The 21,129-nt window shown below is 58.0% G+C and overlaps 3 protein-coding genes and 2 non-coding genes across 7 annotated transcripts; 2 read left to right on the forward strand and 3 right to left on the reverse strand.

Moving 5' to 3' along the window:
• Nucleotides 1-795: 795 nt before the first annotated feature.
• On the forward strand, nucleotides 796-3,614 carry GAMT (guanidinoacetate N-methyltransferase). Its single transcript, XM_053999512.1, has 6 exons — nucleotides 796-1,206; nucleotides 1,723-1,868; nucleotides 1,947-2,010; nucleotides 2,375-2,442; nucleotides 2,617-2,727; nucleotides 2,926-3,614. Exons 1-6 carry the CDS (start codon nucleotides 1,023-1,025, stop codon nucleotides 3,064-3,066), a joined length of 714 nt encoding a protein of 237 aa, XP_053855487.1. The 5' UTR covers nucleotides 796-1,022; the 3' UTR covers nucleotides 3,067-3,614.
• Nucleotides 3,615-4,132: 518 nt separating this feature from the next.
• On the reverse strand, nucleotides 4,133-7,860 carry NDUFS7 (NADH:ubiquinone oxidoreductase core subunit S7). Its single transcript, XM_053999545.1, has 8 exons — nucleotides 7,657-7,860; nucleotides 7,309-7,345; nucleotides 6,701-6,769; nucleotides 6,255-6,369; nucleotides 5,549-5,728; nucleotides 5,432-5,478; nucleotides 4,722-4,810; nucleotides 4,133-4,326 (listed from the first exon to the last, which is right to left on the reverse strand). The coding sequence occupies exons 1-8, from the start codon at nucleotides 7,670-7,672 to the stop codon at nucleotides 4,229-4,231; spliced, it is 651 nt and encodes a 216-aa protein (XP_053855520.1). The 5' UTR covers nucleotides 7,673-7,860; the 3' UTR covers nucleotides 4,133-4,228.
• A 108-nt stretch (nucleotides 7,861-7,968) lies between these two features.
• Nucleotides 7,969-8,042, reverse strand: TRNAN-GUU (transfer RNA asparagine (anticodon GUU)). The gene has a single exon. It is a non-coding gene; the product is annotated as a tRNA-Asn (tRNA).
• A 924-nt stretch (nucleotides 8,043-8,966) lies between these two features.
• TRNAF-GAA (transfer RNA phenylalanine (anticodon GAA)) lies at nucleotides 8,967-9,039 on the forward strand. Its single transcript has one exon. It is a non-coding gene; the product is annotated as a tRNA-Phe (tRNA).
• A 501-nt stretch (nucleotides 9,040-9,540) lies between these two features.
• On the reverse strand, nucleotides 9,541-19,265 carry PWWP3A (PWWP domain containing 3A, DNA repair factor). 3 transcript variants are annotated; one of them, XM_053999392.1, is made up of 15 exons: nucleotides 19,183-19,265; nucleotides 18,352-18,394; nucleotides 17,667-17,747; nucleotides 17,121-17,212; nucleotides 16,805-16,875; nucleotides 15,429-16,400; nucleotides 14,814-14,927; nucleotides 14,394-14,464; nucleotides 13,876-13,952; nucleotides 13,330-13,390; nucleotides 13,008-13,083; nucleotides 12,695-12,745; nucleotides 12,125-12,555; nucleotides 11,354-11,442; nucleotides 9,541-11,123 (listed from the first exon to the last, which is right to left on the reverse strand). In XM_053999392.1, exons 3-15 carry the CDS (start codon nucleotides 17,721-17,723, stop codon nucleotides 11,048-11,050), a joined length of 2,238 nt encoding a protein of 745 aa, XP_053855367.1. In that variant the 5' UTR covers nucleotides 17,724-17,747; nucleotides 18,352-18,394; nucleotides 19,183-19,265; the 3' UTR covers nucleotides 9,541-11,047. The 3 variants fall into 3 exon arrangements, with proteins under 3 accessions (XP_053855367.1, XP_053855366.1, XP_053855368.1); XM_053999391.1 differs by lacking the exon at nucleotides 19,183-19,265 and adding an exon at nucleotides 18,969-19,146; XM_053999393.1 differs by lacking the exons at nucleotides 12,695-12,745; nucleotides 19,183-19,265 and adding an exon at nucleotides 18,969-19,146.
• Nucleotides 19,266-21,129: the final 1,864 nt, after the last annotated feature.

Here is a 21,129-nt window from a genome sequence, read left to right on the forward strand (position 1 = left end):
CGCGGGGGCCGGCGGGAAGGGCAGTCCGCGCGCGCGGGGGGCGGGGCCTGCGTGGGGACCCCCTGCCCATCCCGGGGGTCCCATTGCCCATCCCGGGGTTCCATTGCCCATCCGGGGGTCCCATTGCCCATCCCGGGGTCTCACTGCCCATCCCGGGGGTCCCATTGCCCATCCCGGGGGTCTCACTGCCCATCCCGGGGTCTCATTGCCCATCCCGGGGGTCCCAGTGCCCATCCCGGGGGTCCCACTGCCCATCCTCGGGGGATCCCACTGCCCATCCCGGGGTATCATTGCCCATCCCGGGGTCCCACTGCCCATCCCGGGGGTCCCACTGCCCATCCCGGGGTCTCATTGCCCATCCCGGGGTCCCACTGCCCATCCCGGGGTCCCACTGCCCATCCTCGGGGGATCCCACTGCCCATCCCGGGGGTCCCATTGCCCATCCCGGGGGTCCCACTGCCCATCCTCGGGGGGTCCCGCTGCCCATGCCGGGGTCCCGCTGCCCGTCCTGCACCGCCTGCAGCCCCCCGGGACGCTCCCTCGGGCGCTGCCGTGGCGCGCACGGTGCCGTGCTCGGCCCGGCCGGGCTGCGGGGAGCGGCCCGGGCCCGGAGCGTGGCTGTGCCGCGGGGAGCGGCCCCGGAGGGACACGGCGTGGGACCCCCCCCCCCCTCCGCGGCCCCCCCTCCGCAGTGCCGCTCACTGCCACCCCGGCCGTGCGCAGCCGGTGCCACCGGCAGCGGGGACACCCCCGCAGCCCCCGAACCCGCGGTGACCCCCGGGCCACCCGTGACCGCTCAGGCCTGGCTGCCCCGGCCCGCCCCGCTCCCGATAAGAGTTCGCGTTCCCGATAAGGGCTCCCGGTCCCCGGAGGGGCCCCAGCCGGCCGTGCACACTCAGCACTTTCCAGCGGGGCTATTTAAAGCCGGCCAAGAGCCCAGTGGCCCTTTCTTTCTTCCTTCCTTCCTTTCTTTCCCTCCCCCGCAGGCTCGGCCCGCGCAGCTGGACTTTCCTCCTGCGGCCATGAGCTCCGGAGCGGCGGCGGGGCCGATCTTCGCCGAGGGCGAGGACTGCAGGGCGGCCTGGAGGGAAGCCACGGCGGGCTACGATGAGCCCGATGCGCACCTGGAGATCCTGGGCAAGCCGGTGATGGAGCGCTGGGAGACCCCCTACATGCACTCGCTGGCCACCGTGGCCGCGTCCAAGGGTAACGGGGACCCCGCGGGCTCCGGGACGTGCTGGGGGCGCAGAAGCAGCTGGTGTGGGGGGAGGTGTTCTGCTGGGGGACCCCACTGCGTGTGCCCCCCGCTGCATGTGGCCCCTTGCAGGGACAGGGGCAGCAGGGCCATGGTGGCACTCACATCCTTGTGTCAGGGTGACACATTCTTGAAAGGGGATGGGGACATGGGGAGGGAATGCAGCCACCTCCCATCCAGGCCCTGCTGATTTTGGGGCTGTTTCCCTGGCAGAGGGAGGGTTGGACGCTGTTTGTTCTCACTGGGATCAGCTGGGGGGGTTTGTTTGGGGCAAAGGGCCACTGTGGGGGCAGCAGGTGACAGGGACACGGGGCTGCTCCCAACTTCTCCCCTCAATGCCAGCAGCACCACGTGCTCCAAACCCACACCCAAAGAGCCCAGTCTGGGGAAAGAATGGGTCAGAATTCAGGGCTGGGGGTGTTTGAGGCAGAGAAAAGCCCGAGCTGTGAGCTGGGTTCCACCTGCAGGCGGCCGCGTGCTCGAGGTGGGCTTTGGGATGGCCATCGCCGCCTCCAAGGTGCAGGAGCTCGGCATCGAGGAGCACTGGATCATCGAGTGCAACGAGGGCGTTTTCCGGCGCCTGGAGCAGTGGGCCGAGGCACAGCCACACAAGGTCAGGGCAGGGTGGGCTGTGCCGGGGTTGGGGGGTGCCTGCGGCCCCCCGGCTCACCCCTCTGCCCCCCACCCGCAGGTGGTGCCCCTGAAGGGGCTGTGGGAGGACGTGGTGCCAGCGCTGCCGGACGGGCACTTCAGCGGTGAGACAGCAGCAGCAGCATGGGCAGGGCTGGGCAGGGGACCCCACTGCAGAGAGGGGGTGCAGCAAAGCCCAGGGCATGCCTGAGCCATGGAAAGGGGGAGCAGTTTGACCAGGGTGCAGGTGGAGCCCGCATCCTGCCGTGGGGCTGGGGACAGGGCACGGCTGTGACCCTGGGGTCCTTGTCCTGGGCAAATGGATCCTTGTCTTGGGGGCCATCACATCGCTGCCTTCCAGGGCTCAGAGACACGGGGGCAAATTGCAATGGGAACATAAGGATACCAGGGCACGAAGGGGGATTTTCCCGGGACACACGCGCCCCTCAGGGTCTCTCCCAGCTAACGGCAGCCCCGTGTTCCCGGCAGGGATCCTGTACGACACCTACCCGCTGTCGGAGGACACCTGGCACACGCATCAGTTCAACTTCATCAAGGTGCCACCTCGGGGAGTGGCTCAGAGGGGGAGCTGGGGCTCGGAGGGGCAGCTGGGGCTCGGAGGGGCAGCTGGGGCTCGGAGGGGGAGCTGGGGCTCGGAGGGGCAGCTGGGGCTCGGAGGGGCAGCTGGGGCCGGGCCGAGCGGGAGGCGCTGACCCGGATCCCCGGGGCAGGGCCACGCCTTCCGCCTGCTGCGGCCCGGAGGGGTCCTCACCTACTGCAACCTGACCTCGTGGGGGGAGCTGCTCAAGACCAGCTACAGCGACATCGAGAAGATGTTTGAGGTGAGCTGCTCCCCTGCCCGAAGCCGTGCCCGGTGTGAGGCAGAGTTCCGTGGCTGCGGAACTCATCCGCGGTGCTGGGGATGGGCAGGGGACGCCCAAGGGGAGCTCGGAGGGCTTTTCCCCCCGGCTGTCCCGTGTCCCTTCTCACATGGGACACCCCAGCCCACGGCTGCTCCTCCCTGCCCTCCTCTCCCGCAGGAGACCCAGGTGGGGCCGCTGCTGCAGGCGGGCTTCAGGCGGGAGAACATCAGCACGAGGGTGATGGAGCTGCAGCCGCCCCCCGAGTGCCGCTACTACTCCCACCCCAGGATGATCACCCCCACCGTCCTCAAACACTGAGGGGCCCGCCCGGGGAGCAGGAGCTGATGAGGAGGAGAAAAGCTCTGATCTCCTTTAAAGCCCCTCAGAGATGGGTGGAGGCTTGGGATGGATTCTAGGGGACAAAAGGACAGGAAACCCCCAGCCCCAGGATCCCCCTGCCCTGGAGGGGTCTTGTGGGCTCTGTGGAAGATCTCACCCTGCTCTGTCCCCTCAAGACTTCAAATTCTCAATTAAGCTGTAATTTCAGAGCGTGGTTCGGAGCCTTTGGTTCCAGAACCAGCCATTTCCTCTAAAAACTGCATCATTTTGAGAAATCACAGGGTGGCTTCCCACAAGAGTCAAATAAGCCAATCCAGGTGGGAGAAATGGGGCAATCTGAGGCATTTTGGGCATTTTGAGGCATTTCAACTTCTCCTGAAGCAACTCCCCAGGGAGGTTTCCCAACATTTTCGGCCAAAGCCCTCGGCAGCAAATCCTGACCCCAACACCCCCTCACAGCTCAATAAATGATGTTTCCTCTCTCCCCAGAAGGGATAAAGTCCATTAAAAGGAATGAAATACCCAAACCGCTGTTCCCGAGCGATTTATTTGTCTTTCCAAAGTGTGTTTGTCCCTCGGGCACAACCATTCCTCATCCCAGGCTCCTGGGATGCAGCCAGGACAGGCTGCTTTATTCCCGCCCTGCTTGGGAGCTCTACATTCAGGTTTATTAATCACATTCTGATTTTAAGCATCAGTATTTGACTTGTTACAGAATCAGAATTCATTTCTGGCCCCTTTGCACACAAATATTATGGATTTATTAGATCCTGTGTAGGAATTATCAACAAGGAGCAGGTGGTGAGTAAGGGACGAGCTCAGGGAGGGCTCAGGGATCACCCGGACATGTGTTGGTCTCAACACTTCCCAACAAAACACAAAAAAATTCTGGCAAAGCCTTTATGTCACGATAGACATCACCTTCCCTGAGATTGTTCAGACCAGAAGCCAACTCAGGAGTGTTATCAAACTCAGCTCCTGCTCTTCAGGCCAGATTTTCAACCCCTCAGATCAGAGGGGTTTATTAAAGACAGAAAAGCACCTGGACCAGGTAGAGTTTTATTGGAAGGCGCGTGAGGAGCCGGATTTGTGCGTAAATGTGAGCAGTGCCCGGGGCAGTGAGTGGGGACATAAATAAAGGCTATTTCCTGTACCAGATCTGCATCCTCCTCTCACGCTTGATTTTCCTCTGCAGCTGCAGGATCCCGTACAGCAGAGCCTCAGCTGTGGGTGGGCAACCTGAGAGGGAGAAAGGGAAGAAGGGAGGGAAGGGGGAAGGTCACAGGGCAGGTACCTGCACGGGGCTGGAGCCAGCAGCACAGGTGCCAACCCCAGGACTTATCCCAAAGCTGACTCCCCTCTGGCTTTGTGGCTGGCACAGGCAGGAGCGTAAAGAAACTAAAGTGATGCTGTTTATCAAGAAGATCTTTATCAAACATAGCAATTATTTGATTTCAAAGTGTATCCAAAGCCCCCTCCCACCCCACTGACGGTGCCACCACCATCACAACCCTCCCCCCATTCCCTGGAGCTGCTGCAGCTTCCCCACCACCGAAACAGGAAAACCTTTCAAACCTGAATGCAGAGAATGCCCCTCTCCCTGCCCTGCTCCCAGGTGGAGCTGCCCCTTGTACCTGGCACATAAATGTCCACGGGCACGATGCGGTCGCAGCCCCTCACCACGGAGTAGGAGTAGTGGTAGTAGCCCCCACCGTTGGCACAGCTGCAGGACAGGGACAGGGACAGCGTCAGCCCAGGAAGGGCAGCAGGAGGCCAAGGGAAGGTGGCCCTGGGCAGGTGGGCACTGCCAGGCTCGGAGCCACCAGCTCCACAGGTGACACCGCCCCATCACGAGCCCTGCCTGGGAGGTTTTCAGATGAATCCAACCCAGCTGAACTGTTCCCATCACCCTCACAAAGCCCATTCCACGGCCCTCCCTCTCTGCTACAAACCCTTCTATTTTGCCTCAGAGCTTTCCCAGAATTTGTCCTGTTCCAGCCTGGACCGGCCACCCTCAGCCCTGGTGTGGGATCAAGACAGTTGTGAGCATCATGGAATCCCTGAGGGTGGGGAAGACCTCGAGAGCATGGAGTCCAACCGAGTTCCCCATGGAGCAGATTCCAGCACAGCAGAGGCATTTTGAAAGCCAAAAGCAAACTCTGGGGTTCTGGATACACACAAGTTTGGCAGCTGCAAAGCCCCTGAATCCATCCCTGGGAGGATTCACACACACCATGCCCAGAAGGAGCCTTTCTGCTCTGCTCTACAAGGCTTCTTGAACAGCTTGGAAACACAAGCAAGCCAAGAATTCCCCCCAGGGCACCGAGGCCGTCCCGGCACTCACCTCCCCATGGACACCACGTAGCGAGGCTCTGGCATCTGGTCATAGACCTGCAAACAGGGATGTTTGGGGTGATTCCCAGCTCCCCACGCCGTGCCGAGCTCCCCGTGCTGCCCGTACCTTGCGCAGCGCCGGGGCCATTTTGTTGGTCAGGGTCCCTGCCACGATCATGACGTCGGCCTGGCGGGGGCTGGCCCGGAACACGACCCCGAAGCGATCCATGTCGTAGCGAGGGGCTGCCATGTGCATCATCTCCACGGCACAGCAGGCCAGCCCGAAGGTCATGGGCCACAGGGAGCTCTGTGGGGACAGCGCGGGTGACGCAGAACGGCAGAGCTCCAGGTGTGGGAGCCAAACACGCGGCTCCAGGGCAACGGGCACAGGGAGAGCTCCGTGTGCAGCCTGAGCGCGTCCAGAGCAGCTCCCTGACACCGCCAAAGCCACTCAGAGCCACCCAGGGACAGCGGAGAGGGGACAGCTCAGGGCCCCATGGGGACAGCGGTGGCCGGAGAAGGACCAGCCCAGCTGAGGCAGAGCACAGCAGACCCAGGGCACTGTCACTTGTGTCACCCTTCCCCACAGGCAGAGCAGCTGCTCAGGGCAAGGACAGCTCCAGAGGTGCCTTTTCCTGGTGACCAAGGGCAGTTCCAGATCCCCCCACACCCTCAGCGCATTCACGGTGTCCCACACTGTCACCGGAGCCCAGTGTCACCCTCTGGCCACAGAACTCGGCCACGGGAGCTCTGAGCCTATTTTTGTCCTGAGCAGGAGGTGCCTCCGACGTGTCACCCTCTGTCCCTCGGTGCCAGGGTGGCTCGGGACTCACCCGCCGTGCCCAGTTCACCAGGTCATCGAGCTTGGCGATGACGTACTCGCCGCGGCTGCTGGGGACGTAGGATTTCCTCGGGACAACAGCGGAGCTCTTCTGGACCTGGACAGAGCTGAAAGGAGCCATCACCCTCCAGTTACTTCCCTGCAGAATCAGCATTTAGCCCTCCAAGGGGCTGTGACCCCCCGAGGAATGACAGTGCCACCCCTGTGTTTGTAGCAGAGCATTCTCCTCGGTGTGGGACCTGTGGGTTTGGTGCTCGGGCAGAGCCCTCAGCCATACCCCAAGCACAGAGAGCCCCTGGCTGCCTCTGCCCGGGGCTCCCAGAGCCGCCAGAACTCCCCGGATTTTAGCACGGAAGGGAGGAGACGCCTCCCAGGAGGTGTCCCCGGGACCCCCGCCCGGGACTGGCTGTTCCCTGTGCCCGGGGCAGGAGCTGTCACCTGTCAGTGCCATCGGCCACCGGCGTCTGATGGAGCAGCTGAGCGTGAACGGCACTCGCAGAGCCGGGCCTGGGGACAGAAAGGGCCCGCACAGGGTCACAGGGTGACAGGGTGACAGGGTCACAGGGTCACAGGGTGACAGGGTGACAGGGTGACAGGGTGACAGGGTCACAGGGTGACAGGGTGACAGGGTGACAGGGTGACAGAGTCACAGGGTCACAGGGTCACAGGGTCACAGGGTGACAGGGTGACAGGGTGACAGGGTGACAGGGTCACAGGGTGACAGGGTGACAGGGTGACAGGGTGACAGGGTGACAGAGTCACAGGGTGACAGGGTGACAGGGTCACAGGGTGACAGAGTCACAGGGTGACAGGGTGACAGGGTCACAGGGTGACAGAGCCCCCGCCACGCACCAGAGCCCTCGCGGGAGCCGGGGCTCCACAGACCCCAGCGGGGAAGGAGCCCCCCAGTGCCCCCCAAAGCCCGGGAGCCGTTCGGCCGCGGCTCTGGGGTCCCCCGACCCCATCGCCCCCAGCCCCGGGGTCAGCGCTGTCACCGTCCCGGCCCCCCGGTGCCCCCGCCCCGCCGGCCCCGGCCCGGCGCTCACCGCCAGCCCAGCACGCCGTGCGCGGGGAGCCGGAGACCTGCAAGAGAGGACGGGAGAGCTCAGCGCGGCTGTGGGCCGGGAACGGCCTGGGGTCCCCGCAGAGCTCCCCCCGCTCACTCCCTCGGCGGGGGGCCCAGGGCTTGTCTCGGTGCCCCAGCCGGTCCCTGTCCCCATCCCCGCTCCCGGCCCCGGCCCCGTCCCGTTCCCGTCCCGCTCCCGTCCCGTCCCGCTCCCGTTCCCGTTCCCGCTCCCGTCCCGCTCCCGTTCCCGCCCCCGCTCCCGTCCCGCTGCGCTCCCGTCCCGTCCCGCTCCCGTCCCCGCTCCCGCTCCCGCTCCCGTCCCGCTCACGGCCCAGCGCCGCCATCTCTCCGCAGCCCTTCAGGCAACCTCTGTGCGCGGTGCACCCGCTAAAGGGCCCGGCGCGGCACCGCCTCAGCGCTCCGGCGGGAAACGCGTCCCGGGCGAGGGGTTCCGGAGGCACCGTCCGGCTCCGCCGCGGCCCGCGGCAAAGCGATCCCAAAGCGATCCCAAAAGGATGCAAAAAGGATCCCAAAGCGATCCCAGATGGATCCAAAAGCGATCCCAAAAGGATCCCACAGCGAGCCCCGGCGGGAAGGGCCCGTTCTGGGGCTGCGGTGGCGCAGGAAAACGAGAAGCGGCCGTCCCTGGGTGGGCTCGAACCACCAACCTTTCGGTTAACAGCCGAACGCGCTAACCGATTGCGCCACAGAGACCGCGCTGCCGCCGCCTACCGCCCGAGCCGTGTCCTGCCTGTCCCGGTCCCTCATCCCGCTCCCGTTCCCGCGTGTCCCGTGTCCCTCATCCCGCCCCCGTGCCCCGCCTGTCCTGCGTCCCTCATCCCGTCCCGTGTCCCCGCGTGTCCCGTGCCACCCCGTGTCCCACACCCGCCTGTCCCGTGTCCCGCGCCCCACCCCCGTGTCCCCACGTGTCCCGTGTCCCACACCCGCCTGTGCCGTGTTCCCCCGTCCCATGCCACACCCGCCTGTCCCATGTTCCCCCGTGTCCCCCCCGTGTCCCCGCCTGTCCCGTGTCCCACATCCCGTCCCACATCCCGTCCCGTGTCCCCGCGTGTCCCGTGCCACCCCGTGTCCCACACCCGCCTGTCCCGTGTCCCCCCGTGTCCCCCCGTGTCCCACACCCGCCTGTCCCGTGTCCCAGCCTGTCCCGTGTCCCGCGCCCCACCCCCGTGTCCCCACGTGTCCCGTGTCCTTCATCCCGCCTGTCCCGTGTCCCCCCGTGTCCCCCCGTGTCCCCCCGTGTCCCACACCCGCCTGTCCCGTGTCCCCCCTTTGTCCCCCCGTGTCCCCGCCTGTCCCGTGTCCCCCCGTGTCCCCCCGTGTCCCACACCCGCCTGTCCCGTGTCCCCCCGTGTCCCCCCCGTGTCCCACACCCGCCTGTCCCGTGTCCCCCCGTGTCCCCCCCGTGTCCCACACCCGCCTGTCCCGTGTCCCCCCGTGTCCCCCCCGTGTCCCCGCCTGTCCCGTGTCCCCCCGTGTCCCCCCCGTGTCCCCGCCTGTCCCGTGTCCCCCCGTGTCCCCCCGTGTCCCACACCCGCCTGTCCCGTGTCCCCCCGTGTCCCCCCGCCCTGCGCGGTGCCACCGGCGGTGTCGGGCGGGGGGGCGGAGCGCGGCCGTGCAGCCGAAATAGCTCAGTTGGGAGAGCGTTAGACTGAAGATCTAAAGGTCCCTGGTTCGATCCCGGGTTTCGGCAGCGCTTCCTTTTCCCGCCGGGACCCCGGTTGCAAAAGCGCCGTTTTCTCCCCAAAACACTCCCCGAGGCTTCGGAACTGCTTATCCGCTCCCCAAACTCTGCACTTGATCGTTTTAATATCCTGGAAACACACGCACACAACAGGGAGGGGTGGAGAACTGTGGCCTGTAACACTGGATTAATGATAAATATTATTTAATATATTAAATAAATATGAATTACTAATATGAGTTAATGATCTTACACTGAGCATTGAGGAGGCAGCTGAAGGAACATGGATTAATTAATCACAAGCAGAGGTGGTGTGTGCCAGCCCATTTCAACTAAAGCACAAGAACAAAACCCAGCGAGTTCATTTCCCGCTGATTAATAATGTGAGAGCGAGACAGACAGGATCTTACAGCTTTATCTGAGGTACAGGAACTATCTTCACCTGCTGTAAAACTGGGGTGGAAGCACCAGCCACCACAGATTAAAATAATTAAACAAAAGCAGCAAATGTTGATGATTCACTTCATCCCACTTTATTGAGTGCACGTGATCTGTACATGGCCGAGCCTGGTGCCCAGTACCAGAGTGAGCGGTGGGGCAGCACTGGAAGGGGCTGGGACAAGGTCAGGATTAGCCCTGGAAGTGCCCCAGGCCAGGCTGGAGGGGCTTGGAGCACCCAGGGACAGCGGGAGGTGTCCCTGCCCTTGGCTGGGCTTTCAGGTCCCTTCCACCCCAAACCATTCCAGATGCCACAGCTGCAGGGAAGGCGAGGTGAGGAGGTTCTGCTTCTGTGCACGGTCTGGAGCAGGATCCGAAGAGCACTCGAGGAGTTTTGATGGAGAAGGGAACACAGGGTTCACGTAAAGGAGGGGGAAGTTGATCCCCATCTCCAGATTACCCCAGAGCACTGGGATGAGGGGCAGGCAGTCCCTCCCCAGCCTCTCCTCTCCAAAGGGAAAGTGCCACTCACAGCTCTGAGTTAACTCCATCATTAATTTTTTATCCTATCCCACAAAATTCATTATCCCTCCTCACAGGTTTTAATAAAACCCTCACTCCTGGCCTGTCCCTATAATTGAGGTACTTGAGATAACAGGAATAAGGATTCCATTGAAAAACTCATTAGAGAGCACAGAGCAATTAAAGTGTAATTAAAATATATTCAGATAATTACTAAAGCCAGGATAGACATCTGGATCCCAATTTCAACTTCTTCATCTCAAATCATCTTGGGTTTTACTGGACAAGCAAGGAGATCACATTTCATTATCAGAGAGAAACCCTAATCAGGGGGTTTTATGTATCATTTATCATTATTAATCATTAATTAGTTTTTGGTGACACTGCTCCCATGTACCACAGCTCCAGCAAAGGTGAGCAGAGAGCTGGGCAGGATTAAACTGGGAATTTAGATGAGAAAAAGACAATTAAAAGCCTCCCAAAACTTACAGCCTCAGAAGAGGCAATAAACCAGCATTCCACTGGTTCAGTTAGAGGAAAAGGGAATGTTTTTATTTAAGCAAACCTGGATTCCTTCTCCATGGAAAGAACCCAAATCTTTGTGATCCAGGTGGCAGCTCTGGGCACCAATCTGATTTCCCACCCTCGGGGATCCACGAGGCAGGAAGGGGAAACCCCCAGGAGCCTTCCCTGCCAGGAACACCCTGGTTTTATCAGGAGCAAGGAGGCCACCAGGCACCACTGGCCACAAAGCAGGACAAGATCCCTTCCCAAGTTGGGTGTTTGGCTGAAAGAATCCACGTGGAAGTTGGTGGAGCAGCAGAAGCTCTGCCCAGCACTGGGGGTCTCTGGCAGCCCCCAGGAGGGCACTGATGGACGAGGATCCGGCGGATCCTGAACACAGCGAGGCCACGGGAAGCAGCAAGGGCTGCGAGCCAGCTGGGGCTGGGAGCAGAGCACGTGGGAAGATGCACACAGACTTTACAAAGAATGCCACGTTTTATACAAATCACCACTGGTTATCTACACCTGGCCCCAGGACAGCCCCGGCCACTCCTCAGCTCTCCGCCAGCTCTGGCTCCATCTTGAGTTTTTTGCTTCCCAGGACTTGCTCATCAAACAACTCTCTCTCTCTGGAAAGAAAAATATAGAAGGTTTTAAGTTAAAACAGGATATTATTGTCCACATTACACCACCAGGACAAATTAAATTTGCAGTGTAGGAGTAGCTAAGCTGGGACATTTTCCACGTTTTGTCCCTCAAAGGAAGAGGACACTGAGCTCTCCTGCTCTCACCTGAAACCTTTTCTGTATCCAGCAATAAAGGAGTAAAAACCCTTGGAAAATCCTGAAAACAAATCTACCTTTTGCTCACAGGTGGTCCTTTAATGTACTTCTCTTCTGCCTTCTCGTAATCAATGTCATCCACGGCAGCAATGGCACAGATGATGGCCTAGAAAAGCATTCAATAATTAATAATAATAATCAATAAGCAAAACAAAACTACAGCCAGGGACTTGAAACTGCCTCAGCTGAGCACATTATGAGAAAAGGGTTCCAAAATTACTTCGAAAACTTGGATGAAACCCGTCATTGAGTGCCTGAAATTCTTAAATAAAAAATATGAAATTGTTCTGTATCGGCCCCAGGGGGCTATTTTTATCCTCAGATTAAAATATTCTTCACAGTAATTTTGTTTCTACACGAGTTAATGTTCTCCTGGGAAAATTCCTGGGAAGAATACAAGGTATCCACAACAACCCTAAGAACAGCCAACACACCACCCCCAACCTCGACACACACAAAGGACCAAGAAAACCCTGAGAAGTTGCCAAATAAAAACAAAACCCCCAAAACAAAGCTTTGAAGCATTTCAGAGTTAATTACAATACATCAGAACTATCAGTCTGCTTTTAAAACAACGATCTACCTGAAGCTTCTCCTTTCTGTGCTTAAAAATCAGCACTTGAGTGACTCAGGCTGTAGGCAGGGGTGAATATTCCTGCCTGGCTCAGTTCTGGGAACTCTCCCCACGTCATTCCATAGGAACCACGTCACAGCAAAGGAACAAATAATGGGAATTAGTGTCATTTATGACTCCACAGTTCATTTTTCCCCATTCCATGCTCCCTCACCTCAGGTAAAAGCACATCCAAGATGAATCTGATGCCATCCCCCAGGATCTGGTGCAGGTTCTTGGTGTCCATCTCCCTGTACACCTCCTTCAGGTACCCAACCACCAGGTCCAGCTGCTCCTCATCCTCCAAATAAGTCTCCACACAGGTCATGTAGCGGCTGGAATTCAGGAATTTCTTCAGCCAGCGGGATTGTTTCCTACTTTTCAAGATGCCCAGGAGATGCTCTTCAGCCCCTTTGGTCTTCACTATGAACTCCACCAGCTTCTTGTTCTCCCTGTCCCTGGCAGCTCTGGTCCTGTCAGGAAGGAGCCTCCTCGGGGGTTTCTGGGGGGAGGTGTCTGAGGAAGACTGCCCAGCACCTTCCTCCTCTGTGTTTGGGAATGCCATCTGCACCACACTCTGGTATCCCTCCTTCCTCACTGGGTAGCCTGAAAGAGAAACCACAAGAATTTATATTTAAACGTACAGAGAGTTTTCATAGCCATATCAATAGAAAACAAGGAATTTTATTGCTGAGAGGAGTTTTTACCCAGCCGAGAGAATTCCCAAAGGGATGGGTTCACTTACTGATATCAGCAGCAAAATACTCCAGGAAGGACCCGGTGAAAGAATGACAGCCTAAAAACCCAAAACAGGGGCAGCGATCAGTTCCATTCACCCCGGAATCGGAGCCTGGGGCTCCCTTTCCCTGCTGGATCGCAGGATGAGATCCCAGAGAAGCTGGCAGTGTCCAAGGCCAGGCTGGACGGGGCTCAGAGCACCCTGGGACAGTGGAAGGTGTCCCTGCCCATGGCAGGGGGGACTGCATGGGCTTTAAGGGCCCCTCCCACCCAAACCATCCTGGGACTTGGTGGTTCCATGGTCTCCTGCCCCTCCTTACCCACTCGGATCCGATAGTCCAGGATCAGCTGGAGGCACCACTCGATTTCCCTGGAATAGTTCTCCTTGGCCCGTTCCTGCAAAACAAGGAGGATTTTCTGTCCCAAATCCAGCAGCTCTCAAAGAGTTTCGGCCCAGGACGCCAAGCAGGGGACAGGAATGGTCCATGACAATTTTTTTCCTCACAGTAAACAGCTCCTGCCAGAGCTGTCACAGGGATGAAAGTGGCTTTGAGCCCCACATTTTCCCCCCGGCCATTTACATCCTGAATTTCCCACTGTATCTGCCCAAGCCCTGCAGTTCCACGTCTCTGGGATACTCACGATGAGCTCCTGCTTCTCCTCACAGTCAAAGTGCTTCAGGCTCTTCAGAGACACTGAGAAACTTTTAAAGAAACACAGTCAGAGGCGCAACTCAGCTGCCCCACTTCCCTGTTTATTTACTGCAGTTCTGCTTCTCCCTGAAAATCCCATTTCCCAAGGTATTAAGGAGCACAAATTTTAATGGTTTTTGCTTCCAGAGCAAGTTAAAAGTATGAAATCTTCTAACAAATGAGAAATACCTGGTTTAGAGAAAAGTTAAAGGCAGCCCAGTATTTCCAGAAAGTTTGAGCAGCACAAGGAAAACACTGGCTGCATTCCAGGGAATTTTTTTTGTTTTGTTTTGTTTTCGATTCCTCAGCTCTTCCAGGAGACAGGGAGCTGCCTCAACCTGCAGCATGACAAAGCACTTGCAACCCTCACTTGCCCCAGCCCCTCCCTCCCAGATCGACCTGGAGAGGACCACCCTCACCCTGCACCAGGAAAAGGGCACAGCACATGGAATAACAGAGACTGGAAATTCAGGATGGGACGGAAATCCACATTTACCCTTTTTTCTTCTCATTTGTGGTGCCATCAATGAAGAGCACACAGGCCCTCCGGTGCTTCCTCTTCACTGTTTTCACCTGGGGAGAGGATAAAGCCTCAAAAATCCTAATCCTGATAAAGCAGGGATATTTTTCTGTGGACATCACCCACTACAACCCACACTTAAATTTTTCCTATTGCTGTAACTTTCCTTTATTACACAAATATTAAAAACTCAAGCAGAAGCAGCAACCAGCTCCCCCAAGGGAACATTTCAGTGCACAAAGGGTCTCCCCTTTCGTTTGCAAATTGGGAACAAAACCCTGTTCCATGACAAAAGAACTGGGATAACCCTGTGCTCTGTACTATCAGGTGTGAATTGACCACATTTTGAGTGCTTTCAGCACAAATTTACTTCTATCAGTTTTGAAATGCTTCTATTGGAAGGTCTTCAACACTTCCAGGAAGGGCAAAAGTCACTCCAGAACTGGGAATTGCTCCTTATCAGCAGGATACGAGGAGGCAGGAGCCGCTCTTACCACAGCTGGCCAGTACGGATACCGCCGCAGCTTGCACCACACCAACATCCCTTCCTCGAAGAATTTGGGTTCTGGCATGAAAAAGAAGGGAAAATTTCCTTAAAAACAAGAAAACAAGACATAATCTGCCCCTCTCTTCTCCTCCAGGAGAAACTCCACGAGTTTCTCTTCAGTGCTTTTACAGTGACCCCAAAAAGCAGCACAGGGAGTCCTGAACTGAAACCCAGCAACTTCAATCCCAGGCCCTTGCCCAGTTTCAGGGATTTTCATTTCATTCTGCAGCAAAATGCCCGATGGACCCAGGAAATGCATTTTATCCCAAGACTGAACACAGCTGGATTCCCTCCTGGAATCCCCAGGGACTGCAGGCAATCTGAAGCTCCCAGAGGGGGAAGAGCCTCAGCCCTGCTGATGTCTCACCTCGATAGGACAGAACGCTTGGCAAATTTTCCTCCTCTTCATCTGTCAGAGGTGAGAGTGGAGGGAGGCTCTCCGAGGAAATTCTCCTAGAAGACATCCCAGAGGGTTCCAGCCCTGCCAACAGTACCAGGATCCAGGGATTAGGACAGGATCAGCTTCAGAGCAGGTGAGACACACCTGAGTGTGACCCAGAGGGGACCTGACACACCTGCACACTCCTCATTAGGGAACTGTAATTCCCTGTTCATGTGGATAAAAGAGGGAAAGAGGAGGGAATGGGGCTGGTTTCAGGACCCTGCACCTGCTCATTCAAAAACATTTAATCTCAAGTTATCAGAGAGCAGAAAGGGAAAACAAGTTTGAGCTAAAAAAAAACAACAAAAAACAGCTTTCCATGGAAAACCCCAAGCAACTCCAGACAACCCAAACACCACCCAAGCCCTCCCCAGCACTGAAGGGATCAGCATTTCTGCTTCCCAGGAAAGGAAACCAAAAGGAATTAAATCAGCAATTCCAGAGCCCCTTCCCCAAAAGCAAAGCTACATTCCAAGGTGAGCAACAGTGCTCACCACCCACATGGGATGAAGGTTTCCCTTCCCCAAGGGATTTGCCCACCTTCATTTTCCTCGGAGTCAGGGGCTTTATTCCCAGCCAGGTGTGAGGGATCCTGGTTTTCCTCCTCCTGAGGCTGAGGGAAGGCACCAGAAGGCCCAGGTGAGGATCCAGGGTGGTTCCTGCATTTCCTGTCCATGCCTGAGGCCACACCTGCCCCACCCAGGTGTTTTCCACCCTCTGCCTCTCTCCTCCCATCCAGCTGCTTTGCCAGGCTCTCGCTCTCACTGCTGATGCTTTTCTCCAACTCATCTGAGGCAGTTTCACAGGAGGAATCCAGGAACGCTCTCTCAGGCTGAGCTCCTGTCTTTCTAGAAGGTTCCACGGCGCCAAATTTAGAGGGGACAGAGGGAGACCCCTCCTCAGGAGAAACCTGTGCTTGATCCCGGGGGGAATCATCCCTACATCTTCTTTTCCTTCCTTGCTGACTTCTTCCAGCCTCTGGCTTACAGGAGACCCCATTCCCCATTTTGGGCTGGATTTTCCTCTGCCTGGGTGATGATTTTGGTTCTGTTTTTTTGCAGTTGTGACTGTCAGGGGCTGGTGCCACGCTCTGGTCCCTGGCACGGCACCTGGCACGGTTTGTTCCACCCCCACGTGTTCTGGCAGGGCTTGCTCCTCTTCCAGGTGCTCTGGAAAGGTTTCTGCCACTTCCAGGTGCTTTTCCACTCCCCCCTGGAGCCACAGAGCGTCCCTGGCCGTGCGCCTTGGGATCATCCTTGAGCCCACAGTTATTCTGGGGTTTTCTTTTCCTCTTGGCAGCCTCAGGTTCCGACTTTTTAGAGCGAGAGCGCAACAAGAAGCCGTGGGAGGGGGTGGGTGGGGCAGATTTCTCCCGGGAAAATTCGGGATTTGGTCCTTCTGCAGGTGGCATTTCACTGCAGGAGTCAGTCTGATGGAGAATATCCAGGGCAATTTTAAGGGAACAGCGATACTGCAGCTCCTCCACGGCCTCACTCATGCTTTTCTTTTGCTCTGATGAGGAAAAATAGTCAATAAATGAAATTATCCTCATTATTCTATCATAAACAAAACATATTATTAAAGAAATAATAAATGTTACTTGTAGTGTTTCTTTTAAGGTGCGTTTTTTACTACTTAAATCATCCACAATTCCCAAGGCAAAGGATGGAGACACACAAAGATCAAACTGGAAGTGCCTCATTTTGAGAGAAACTCACATTTCTTCACCATCCCTCCAACAAACCACCCCAGGGAAGAGGAAAATGACGATTTTTAACCTATTTTGCAACTTCATGGAAAAGGGGAAAAGAAAATAAGTGGAATACAGAAGTTTTATCCCCCCAGGCTGAGTTTCTGCGGGGATTTTATACCCAAAGAAGACACAAAGCAGCACATTTGGGCCCCTCCCTCCTCACCCAGGGTGGAGGCGATGGCCTTGATCTGCTCCTCTGTCAGGGGAACCACGTTTGCAGAGCTCACACTGACTCTGGAACACAAAAAGGTGACTGTAACCTGCAGCAGAACACTCCCAGCGCCACAAAACTGCACTCAGACAGCAAAAACCCCAAACATTCCCTCCCCCAACCTGTCCTTGCTAGGGTTAAACACCTAAACCTTCTGCAAATCCAGGATCCCATCTCACAGGCACCTTCAGATAAAAGGATTCCTTTCTTCCCCTTATTTTTTAACCCCTCAGAATGAAAACGTGTGATAGGAACAAGGATACTCAACTGCTTCTCCAAGCCAAGGATTTCAGCTTTAAATCCCATCTTTTTTGTGGCGGCAACAGGATTGCTCCCAGCAACTCCAGGTTTGCACAAAACCTACATTAAAAGTGAGAAATCTTCATTTAAAATCCTGACCAACAGCAAAACGTTTATCTAAGAGCAGCTTGACAGTGCCTGGCAGCAGCCTTAGGATCGTGGAGCGACAAAATCCCAGGATGGACTGGGTGGGAAGGGACCTTAAATCCCATCTCATCCCAGTCCTGCCCCAAGCCCTGTCCAGCCTGGCCTTGGGCACTTCCAGGGACGGGGCAGCCTCAGCTTCTCTGGAGATCCATGCCAGGGCCTCCCCACCCTCACAGGGAGGAATTTTTTCCCAATGCCCCATCCAACCCTACCCTCTGGCAGTTATTCCCTCCCGTCCCATTGCTCCAGGCCCTCTCCATTTTTCCTGTTGGCATCTCCACAGCTCAGACACGTTTGCTGGGACCTCTCCCTTCTTTCCTGTCCTGCTCCAAGCAACCCCCACAAACATTTCCTCATTCCTCCTCACCTTGGCTGGCCACAAACGCCTCTTCCACTTGCAGAGAACTAACTCTTGGTCAGTCATGGCTGAGGGCAATGCCAAGGTGTTCTGAGGGGGAAAAAAAGGGAATAAAGGAGTCACCCACCTTTGTCCATCGTGGTCTTTGTTTTTTGAAGGAAATACAGGATTTAATCAAACATACATATTGCTACAGTTATTATTGTTTTACCTTTGGGATCACTGCACTGGTATCACCCTGCAGCTTCGCCAATGTCATATCTTAAATTCCATTTTTCTGTAGAAGCTGTGGCTGCCCCATCCCTGGAAGTGTCCAAGGTTTGGAGCAAGGGATGGAAGGGATGGGACTAGATGGGCTTTAGGTCCTTCCAACGCAAACGATCCCAGGATTCAAGAATTCCATAATTCCAGGAGCACAAGTGGCTCTCACTGAGTGTGTTGGGTGAGGAAAAGACTATCAGGAATTGCACAATGCAGTCATGGGCCTGCCCAATCCACAGCTTCCTGCGACCAAACCCTGAAAACAAGGAACTACACCCTAAAAATAACGCGCTGGATAGACTTTTTACACGTAATTTGATCCCAATTCTTACACACGATTTGCAACAGAAACCTGAGCAGAGCGGCCTCAGAGCCCTCAGGGGTTCCTCAAGGGCTTTAAAAAAAGACATACTAAAGATCTCCCTGTACTTACAAGGTCCAGGTGCTGGGATCGCCGGGGCTCCGGGATCGCGGCCCTGCGGCGGCGGAGGGAAGGACGAGGGGCCGTTAGTGGCGCCCGGATCGGCGGGGCCGGTGCGGGACCCCCGTGAGGCGGCGCGGGGACAGCGGGAACCGCCCGGCCCCAAACACCCACGTGAGGGGAGGGACGGGACGCCCAAACCGCCCCCACCGGGAGGGGACGGACCGGACCCTCCCCCAGACCGCCCTCGCTGAGGGGAGAGACCCCAAATCCCGCCCTCGCTGAGGGGAGAGACCCCCGAATCCCGCCCTCCGTGAGGGGAGAGACCCCAAATCCCGCCCTCCGTGAGGGGACAGACCCCAAATCCCGCCCTCGCTGAGGGGAGAGACCCCCGAATCCCACCCTCGCTGAGGGGAGAGACCCCCGAATCCCACCCTCGCTGAGGGGAGAGACCCCCGAATCCCACCCTCGCTGAGGGACGGGACGGGACCCAAACCCGAACCGGGGAGGGGAGGGACGGGACGGGACCCCAAACCCCGCTCCGTGAGGGATGTAACGCTCCAAGCGCTCCGGTGAGGAGAGGAACGGCACCGCTCAAGACCCTCCCCTCACAAGGGTCGCCCCCCAACCTTTCCCGGGTGAGGGGAGGGACGGAGCCCCCAGAACGCCTCGCTGAGGGGACGGACGGGCCCCTCGCTTCGCCCGGTCAGAGGACAGGTGGGAACTCCCAAACAGAACCCCGGTGCCGGTGCCGGCCCCCGGACCCTCGTGCCCCCCGCCCGGGCCCCGCTTTAAGGCCCGGGGGGGGGCGGGGTGGGGGGGGGGTGGGGGGGGCACCGTTACCGTGCGCGCTCCCGACAACGCCGCCCCCCGCGCGCGCCGCCGCCGCCGCCCTCCACATGAGGGTCGGCGCATGCGCCGCGCGCACCGCCCGGCACCGCCCCCCGGACCAACCAGCGAGCGCCGCCTGGCGCCCCGCCCTCCCCGCCGCGGCCAAAACACGAGGCTCAGCCAATCGGAGCGCACGCTGCCGCCTCAGCCGCGCCCACCCCGCCTTCTATTGGCGAGTCGGGCGGAAGCCACGCCTCGTCTGGGGAGGGCGGGCGGGGGGTGCGGCATGGCAACGGGGCGGTGACGTCATAGCCGGGAAGTGTGACGTCATGCCGCGGCCCGGGCGGGACGGCGCTCGGGGCCCGGCCTTGGGCGCGGACGGAGCCGGGCCGGGCCGGGCCGGGCGGCTCCGAGCGCCCCGCGGGGCCCGAGCCGGGCCCGGAACGGCAGCCCCAGGGCGGGCGCGGCTGCCCCGTCGCGGGCAGTGCCCGAGGCCCGGCTGGACGGGGCTGGGAGCGGCCTGGGGCGCGCTGCACGGCGTCCCTGCCCCTGGCACGGGGCACGCGAGACCATCCTTCAATTCCCTTCCGGCCCGACCCACGGCACGCCCGTGTTCAGCCCCGGCTTCGCGCGGAAAGCAGCGACCGCGGGGCGCACGCTCGGAGGTTGGGGGCTTTATTCGCTGTCTCTGCTTGGTTACGGACGCCTGGCTGGCAGAACTGCCACCGCCGCCACTCACACACGCTCTGCAAACAGCAGCGGACCGAAACGCACCGCCCCGCTCCCAGCAGCGCGCCTTTCCTATCTTTAAATACCTGTGGAATAATCATAACGAGACAAACTCCCGTTCCAGTTTCGCTTGCAGCCCCCCCTCTCCCCTTCCTCCCGCTGCAGATAATTTGTGTGATTGGTTTGCCAGCTGTGATTCCCGTTTTCCTGCAGGACTGGGAATCCTGCAGCTGTTCCTCAGCCTCCTCCCTGCTCCGCAGGCTCCGGGGGCGCCAGCCTGGTCCTGCGAGGGGCTTCAATCAGCAATTTCGTGCCAAAGGATAGAAAACACTCTTTAAAACCTGGGCTAGGGAACAACGAGGTGGAGTTCGGGACGGGCGCTGGAGCTGAGCACCCTGCAGGGCTCAGCCCTCGGGGCTAGAAAAAGGACAGGGAAGAACTCCTGCCAAAAATGCAAAGGGAAAGGGGGAACTTCCCTGTGCTGCAGGATCCCACGGGATCAGCGGCTCCGATTCCCCCGGGACACCTCGCTGGGCAGCTGCTTCCCCTCAGAGGAGCAGCTCAAGTTCACAAAAGTGCAGCTCTGGCCAAGCCATGATGTTTTTCCCAGTTCAAGCCCCTCCTGAACCCCATTTCTCTGCTGTCTTTGGCTCCCCAAACCCCACTGAGCTCCGGGCTGGATCCTGACTCGGAGCTGTTTTGATTTCGTGCTGGAGATAAACCCAAAATCCATTTTTCCTCCCCCTGCTCCGACCTCAACCTCCTGACCCTGCTCTGTCACCCTCAGGTCTGTCACCGCTGCGTCACCTTTGGCAAAACCTCCAATTCTGGGGTTTTTTTTTTGCCCTTCCTGCCCCAGCTGCTCAATTCTGCACCCCCATCCTGGGGGAATGAACCTCCTGTACAAATTTATTCCCCACCAGGTGGGATTTTTACCCTGAACACACCGTTCTAAGCCCAAAATGTGGGGGTGCAGGTCATGGTCGCTGCCTTAGGGCTCAACCCTGGCAGGATCCCACCAGCTCTCTGCAATTCCCACATGGAATATGGCTTTTGCTGTCTGCTCGCTTGCTCTGTATTAAAATCTGTAAATGGTTATCCTGTTTCCTGCCTTAAAAAAAAAAAAAAAAAAAAAAAATTCCTTTTCAAGAAGTCTCTCTGCTGATTTCATTAAAAAATAAAAATTGAAAAAGGTATGAACTCACTGACCTCCCTCGGGGAACAGCAGTT

The sequence above is a fragment of the Vidua macroura genome, chromosome 26, assembly GCF_024509145.1.
Source record: "Vidua macroura isolate BioBank_ID:100142 chromosome 26, ASM2450914v1, whole genome shotgun sequence".
In the NCBI taxonomy this organism is placed as follows: Eukaryota; Metazoa; Chordata; class Aves; order Passeriformes; family Viduidae; genus Vidua; species Vidua macroura.